This window comes from Poecilia reticulata, unplaced genomic scaffold, assembly GCF_000633615.1.
Source record: "Poecilia reticulata strain Guanapo unplaced genomic scaffold, Guppy_female_1.0+MT scaffold_212, whole genome shotgun sequence".
Classification (NCBI taxonomy): Eukaryota; Metazoa; Chordata; class Actinopteri; order Cyprinodontiformes; family Poeciliidae; genus Poecilia; species Poecilia reticulata.
The window spans coordinates 228,263-236,153 of NW_007615022.1; the positions used below are offsets into that span (position 1 = coordinate 228,263).

Below are 7,891 nucleotides of genomic sequence, written 5' to 3' on the forward strand. Positions count from 1 at the left end.
TCTGATCGGGTCATGTGACTCTGATCGGGTCATGTGACTCTGATCGGGTCATGTGACTCTGATCGGGTCATGTGACTGTCTTGTAGCTCCGCCCCCGTACCGGGCCTACACCACCCTGAGGGTTCCCTCGCAGCTCGGCGCTCCGTTCGCTGAGAAACGGGGATCGGCCGACAGTCTGGTGGAGGCGGTGAGCGAGCGCCACTGACCGCTCTTCACTTCCTGTTCCTGAGCGTTGCCGTGGAGATGATGGGCTCCGCTCTGTTCTGTCTCCAGGTTCTGATCTCGGAGGGACTCGGCCTCTACGCCCGGGACCCCAAGTTCGTCGCGTTCGCCAAACGAGAGATCGCAGACGCGTGTCACATGACGGTGGACGAGATGGAGTCGGCGGCCAGCGACCTGCTGAGCTCCGGGAGCCACGACTTCCTGAACACCATCGGCGACGACCCGGCGGCGCTCTACAGCGACGAGGAGCCAATCAGGACGAGCCGCGAGGAGGAGGAGCTGGCTGACGAGATGGCCTGCGTGACCTCATTCTGAGGATCCACCAACCACAGGAGGAGGCGGCGGGGCCGAGACTGCCGGCCAATAGGAGAAAAGAGTTTCCTGAAACGCGCTGGCCAATAGGAGCGGTTCTCACTACACGACAGAAACGTGGAGGAAAAGCCAGAAGAAGAACCTGAAGGAAGTTAAAATGTGATTGTGGAAAAAGGTAAATGGATCAGAACTGTAACCCGGTCAGGTTCAGCTTCCGGTGACCCGGTTCTGATGATGGTTCTGATGGATGTGACGGTCCAAACAGGTCTGGGTTTAATCACTGCTGACACTAAAGTTATCAACACTGAGAGGAGAGACGCAACGAGCCAACCTGGGAGAGGGTCACCGGTTCTGACCCGTTAGACCCGTTACCATGGAGACTCACGGTTTGAGAGGCTCGTTTAGGTTCCGACCCGTTACCATGGAGATTCACTGTTTGAGACGTCGTCATGACGTCTAGATGTAAATAAACCAGAATCTAACTTGAGTTTGCACCGATAGTCTGAACGTCAGAACCGAGTCTATTAAACTAACAGGTTCTGGTTCTGGTTCTGGTCGGATTCCTGGGCTTGAGGCAGGAGGACAGATTCAGAATAAAAAGGTTTTTTACATTTTTTAATGTGTAAAAAGGAGCAGGTGGATTTATTTCTGTCCTAATTTATTCATTTATACAAGTTAAAACACACAGCTGTTGGTTTTACAGACAAACTAATAAAAATATTAACTTATTTTGACCTTAATCTGTTTTTATAATAAAAAGACAGAATATTTTCCATCTCCAGATTATCCGACCAATAGATTTTACCTGGCGACTCGCTTGAATTGAGTTTTTCTCCACCGGGCGCCGTCCACCTCTATGACATCATCAGCTGGTGATGTCATCAGCGGTTTGTGGCGCTGGGTCTCCTGCCTCAGATGAATTCAGTGTCTCTCACTGCAGGTGCGGCTCGTTTTTCTACTTGTGGTGTTTTTTATGCTGATGATCGACTCGTGTTGTTCTCCCTGCCGACCCGTCGGACTTTTCCCCAGAACCAAGGGCTTTTTACTCCTGCTCAGACGATGAGGAGCTGCTCTGCCTGAATCTGTTTTCCTCCCAATAAAGATCCAGATCACGCTCTGCCTTCGCCTCCGGGTTGTTTCTAACAGATATGTGGAACTAGCTGGTGACGCCAAACGGGCAGAACCAGCCGGGTCCAGCAGAACCAGCCGGGTCCAGCAGGAGGAAACCAGGGTGACATGTGGGTCCAAAGTCAGGACCAAACTCAGACCAGCTGCAGGCATCATGTCCAAGAACCTAAACGGACTTAAACGGGTCTGAAGCAGCATCTTTAAGTAAACCAGCCCGCCGGGGCCCCCTGCTGGCCGAGGGCGGCAACTGCAGAACAGAGGCTCCGTCATAAACCAGCCCGCCGGGGCCCCCTGCTGGCCGAGGGCAGCAACAGCAGAACAGAGGCTCCGTCATAAACCAGCCCGCCGGGGCCCCCTGCTGGCCGAGGGCAGCAACAGCAGAACAGAGGCTCCGTCACTGACTAACATTGGATGTAATATTTAAAGTCGTGTCATCAGACAGACAACATGGAGCCAACATTTCCACAGATGTTACAGCATCATTGCAGAAGTTTTCTTTAGGCAGATTGAAGGTCCGTCTAATAAAATAATCACATCAGAGAAAAACCCGAGAAGATGAAGATGTGGATCTACGTGGACGTCTGCATTTAAAAGGGATTGAGGATGAAAATGAGGACGGAGCGTTTCTGCACAGAATCTGTGGCTCGTTTATAAAACACCAGGAATAATAAGAGTTTGGAGTCAATAACTTAGAATAAATGTAAAGAAAATGACGAGTATTTTCATATTATGTAGCGAGAGCAACATCCCTCCGTCCTGCTAATGCATCATATTTACCAACATTATGGAAAACTGAATGAAACGCAGGTTATTAATCAACATGCAACTTAAAAATAACAAAGTTAAGACCCTGGAACAGACAGGTGTCCCGTCCAGGTGACCCATCCAGGTGACCCGTCCAGGTGACCCGTCCAGGTGACCCGTCCAGGTGACCCGTCCAGGTGACCCGTCCAGGTGACCCATCCAGGCGACCCCGCCTCTCGCCCAGAACGTTATCTGGAGAGGCAGCAGCTCCTGCTGACCCACTGAGGGACCAGGATGTTAGAAAGTGGATGGATATTAAGATCATATATACAAAATTTGAGCTAACTTAGAAAAATCAACTATTACAGCAAAATGTAATATATTATAAAAATGTTGTGAATGAAACAGATGAACCCTTTCAGAATAAATTTAAAATAATATTTAGTCTGTGTGGCATGAAGAATCGCTGCTGCGGCTCGTTTTGAGCTGATGATGATGATGATGATGATGATGATGATGATGATGATGATGATGATTTTGTGTTTTTGTTCTGGGACGATGCAGCAAATTCTGAAAACATGAAATTAAAAAGTGGTTTTGATAAGTAACCTTCCAATTTACATAAAACTTAATTTGTGTTATTTAGAAATCACAAAGTTTGCTTAGATGTAAATATTGTAAAGATAAAGTCAGAAAATCTATAACATGAAGTTTCAACCAGGGGAAGAATCAGAAACGCCTTCATGACGTTTTACTGACGTTTGAGAACAAACAACTAAATTAATACCAACAAAAACCACTAAAGAATAATTAGATGAATGAATGAATCCAGCCAAAACGGCCAAATAAACCACATTTTATTAAAACAGGAGGTTTTAATAAAAAGCCAGATGATGTTTCCTCTTGTTGGTGTAAGAAAAATATATAGACAACATTTAAAGTCAGAAATTATTTATTTCCTAATAAAATAATGCTGTGGGCGGGGCTACGGCAGGGCTGTGGGCGGGGCTATGATAGGGCTATGGGCGGGTATATGGCATGGCTGTGGGCGGGGCTACGGGGCGCTGTGGGCGGGGCTATGGCAGGGCTATGGGCGGGTATATGGCATGGCTGTGGGCGGGGCTACGGGGGGCTGTGGGCGGGGCTATGGCAGGGCTGTGGGCGGGTCTATTGCAGGGCTGTGGGCGGGGCTACAGTGCGCTGTGGGCGGGGCTACGACAGGGCTATGGGCGGGGCTACGGTGCGCTGTGGGCTGGGCTACGGGGCGCTGTGGGCGGGGCTACGGCAGGGTCTTAATTTGGGTCTTAATTGTATTAGAATGAAGTCCTGTTTATCTATTGAAAGACATCGTAAGATTATTTTCTGTGTTGGGTTGTGAGATGATCTACATGCATTCTGCCCCCCAGTGGCTTCATGCTGCCCAAGATGAGAGTCATCACAAGCTTAAACCCTCATTGCTTCATTTCATTCTTTTAAAAGAGAAACAGTCAGTGTGTTTGTCTTCTGATTATAGGTTTCATGCTTTAATGACGAGACAGAGTGTCTACCTGCAGGTAACTTCTGTAACTGTGCTGCTGCCTCAGATCTTTAATCTCAAGGAGATTTTATTCTGGTTAACTGAAGGTTGAAGAAGGAACAGAGCAGGAGTCAAACTCCAGACCTGGAGGGCCGGATTCCAGGCCTGGAGGACCGGATTCCAGGCCTGGAGGGCCGGATTCCAGGCCTGGAGGGCCAGATTCCAGCAACTTATAGATGTGTCTCCACTTCAACACACCTGAGTCCAATTCGTTAGCAGAACCTGCCTGCACTGAGGAGGAGATTCAGCTGTTGGATCCAGGTGTGTTGGACCAGGGAGACACTAAGAGCTGCAGGACTCTGGACCTCCAGAACCAGGACCAGGATCGCCCAGACCTGGTCTAGATGCTCCTCTGCTGCAGCTGAACCAGACAATCCAGTTACTGTCAGGAGTCTGGAGGCTTGTTTACATTCTGAGGAACCATCTTGATTCTGCTGTGTTGGACCAGGAGCTGCAGCAGCTGCAGGACTCCGGCTCCCATGTCTGAAGTAAACCAAACTCAGCAAATCCAAAACCAGCTGCTTGGATCGTTGGAAGGTTATTACAGCAAGATTTCTGATGAAGGAGGAGAATCTGCTGAGATTCCTCTGAGGTCCGAGGAAGAACCTGCTGGATCGGTAGGAGGACCGGAGCTCCCGGAGAACACCTCCACCCGCGGGGCGAACCTTCAGCTGACCCAGCTCCAGAAAACCAACTCAGGAAACAGAACAAAGGAAACCCGAGTCCGGACCATAGAGCTGAGAAACGTCCCCTACTCTAAACACCTGAAGACCCGTGTGGCAAAGTTCGTCATCCTCCTGAGACACGTATTCCTCGTTTTGACCTTGATGAACTGAGCACGGTTCTCGGTTTGGCCGGACCGGTCCTGGGCTCGGACGGGGCCGGACCGGTCCTGGGCGGAGGCAGGGCGGTGTGTGAGCGTCGCTCTGGCAGAGCGGTCCGGCTGCCTGGTGCTGACGGACCGGGTCAGTTCGTCTGGTTCCTGATCTTCAGTTGGGAGTTTCTTGTTTGTAACCGTGACGATGGGATTCACTTTGAAAACTCGTGATTTAATTCTGGTATTTCTGTATTTGCCGTCACTGTCGGCCCAACTGGTTGGTGCTTCTTGTGTTTCATGGCCCGAACCTTCTAAGCATGAAGGCGTTGTTTTGAATCGTAGAGAGTTTGAAATTGTATCAGCATTTTCGTTATTTTCATCTTTACCGCCGGGTGTTTTAGCAACGTTGGTGGGCTTCCTGCTCGGATCGGAGGGGGTTTCTGTTTTAGGATCACAGGAATCAGTCGGAAATGGAGACCCTGAGGAGGCTGCTTTTTTAAGTCTAAAACCCTCAAAGATCTTTTGGAGTATTGCCTCTGAATCTACTTCAGGAGCAAGTGGGTCATCCCCGGTTTGACTGGCTGAGATCTCTGCAGAACTGACTGAAAATGAGGATTTGGAACAAGAGAAATTATCTAAGCATTCAGGACCCGGTTTCCCAGGTTTGCAATTGTTACTCTTGTTTTTGTTCTTCCTGACGGTAGCTGGAGGAACCGTGGTGTGCCTGCTTGAACTTGCCAACGGTCCTGTTTTATGGCCGTTTGGGTTCATGCCTGCCGGTCTAAAGTCCAGTTTCGCCTGACCTTTGGCCACGGTAGGCCCCAGACCCGGTGCTGCTTGTTTCTGCTCGGCCGTTTCCGTCGCTGAGTCCTTATTGCTATCTGCATGAGGACTTGAGTCCAAGCTTTCCTGTGGCGGACTGGGTCCTGCAGAGGTGGAGTTCTCCACTTCAGGCTCTTCCTCTTCCACCTTTATCATCTTCGTCTGGGACGCAATCACATAAGAGCTGCTGGAGTCAGCAGACAGGTGAGCCATTGTGATAAATTCATGGTTCAACGCCTTCAGGGGGGCGATCCGTCTTGAAGGATTCATATCCAGCATCTTTTTGAGAAGGTCAATGAAAGACAGCAAGTCCCTCTTTTCCAAAGGATTCTTGGGCTCTGGTCGCTTTTTCTGCAGGTCATCCAAACAGCTCAGGTCCGAATGAACTCCAGGACGAAGCACGACCACTTCGCCTGAGTCATCGTAATATTCCTCTGTCGTTTTTAGTAACCAAGTGTACGTAAATTCCCCTTTGACGCACTTAAAGAACCGGCCTGTGCTGAGTCCGAAGGTCAGCAGAGTATCGTGAGGCTTACCTAGAAGCTTGACCATCACACTTAAGGTTTCGTACTCGGCCCGCGAGGGAAACAGGTGGCGACCCAGGTACAAAAAAGCTAAAACGCATCCCAGACCCCACATGTCTATAGCTTCATCTAAAGGAAAGTCTAGGATGACGTCCGGGGATCTGTAAGAGAGCGGCTGCTTGAACATGTAATTCCTCATGCTGTAGGTTCTGGTGGAGAGACCAAAGTCTATCAACTTCACCCGCAGCGGCTGTGACACCCGATCAACCAGCATGATGTTGTCACATTTGATATCTCTGTGTGTTACACGCAACTCTTTCAGGACTTTCAGGGCTACAAGCAGCTGCTGCGCCAAAACTCGGATTTCATTGACGTCCAAAGGAAAAAAATACCTACATCTGATGAATTCATACAGATTGATATCCAGCATCTCAAAAGCCAGGCAGAAATGGTTGTTGTGTTCAAAATGTTCCAGAAATTTCACTATGTGTGTATTGCCGCCCTTAAATTGTCTGAGTGTCTTAAAAATTTTCATTTCATTCACACCGGAGTCGTACTGCGATCGCTTCACCAGCTTTATGGCCACCCTCTCCTCCGTCTCCACCTTCCTGCACTTCACCACACATCCGTAGCCTCCGCGCGCCATCAGGTCTTCCACTAGGAACTGGTTCGTTTTGCTCACCAGGACTGTGTTTTTCTGGAGGTTAAATTCTGGCTTAGAACCAAAGACCGACATTTTTAACAAGTCGAAACTCTTGGAAACGTCGGAAAATGTCTCTTCAAAAACCAGGAGGTTCCTTCAAAGATCTGGGGAACCTGACAAGAGAAATTACAGGCGGCCGATAAGCTCCGATGACGTCACGACCCTGTGACGTCATCTGACTTTCATCTTTGTTAGGGCGAGGTTACGTCATAGTGCGCCATGGAAACGGAAGTAGAACTCTGGAACCACAGCGACCAACGCATTTCCCGCGTCTTCCCAAACGCAAAGAAAAAGCCGCGCGAGCCGGGAGAAAACGGAGTCGGAGCGGGAAAGTGACCGCATGCCGATCCTCAAATCTGATTGGTCAATAAAATGTCTTATCTGTCGGGACGGTGACCATGGAAACGCGTAGCTGGGCCAGGACCTGTCCTGTGGTTCTTACCTCAGGCTGCTGACGGCTGGTTCCAGGCCAGTTTATCCGTCAGGAACTCAGGTACCGAACAGCAGAGCGGGACTTTCGGACGCTGTAGTCTGTGGACCGGAACTAGCGGTAAGAGAACTTCCTGTCCCGCAGGCGGAGACCCACGCTCAGGAGGTGCGGCTGAGAGGACAGCGCCCCCTGTGGCCACTTCCCGGCTGCTGGAGCACAAATAAAGCGGCAGTTTTATTCCTAAGACCCATTCAGTTCGGTTGGTTCTGACCAACCGCTAATGGAAAAGAGAACATGGCGTCAGCTTCACGTCACGATCACCAAAATAAACAGAAATAAACTCCTGAAATATTTTCTATCATCATATATCAATCAATCAATCAAATTTTATTTGTGCAGCCCATTTCAGCAGCAAGTCGTTTCAAAGAGCTTTACATCATAACATAGAGTCATGCAGCATAGAATCAACAACCAAACATGATGCCGTCAATAAATTGATCATTGATCACGTTTCCAACCAGCTGAGGGTTTTAGTCTGGATGTAAAGGAGCTCAGTGTTTCAGCTGTTTTACAGTTTTCTGGAAGTTTGTTCCAGATCTGTGGTGCATAGAAG

General features: G+C 49.2%; 1 protein-coding gene across 1 annotated transcript in view; it reads left to right on the plus strand.

Annotated features, from left to right (window-relative positions):
- The window catches only part of cacna1fb (calcium channel, voltage-dependent, L type, alpha 1F subunit), a 33,825-nt gene extending 32,172 nt beyond the window's left edge, over positions 1-1,653 (plus strand). The window contains exons 50-51 of the mRNA XM_017303214.1: positions 87-187; positions 274-1,653. Coding sequence (XP_017158703.1) covers positions 87-187; positions 274-537 — 365 coding nt within the window. The 3' untranslated portion in view covers positions 538-1,653. The remainder of the gene's footprint in view (positions 1-86; positions 188-273) is intronic.
- Positions 1,654-7,891: the final 6,238 nt, after the last annotated feature.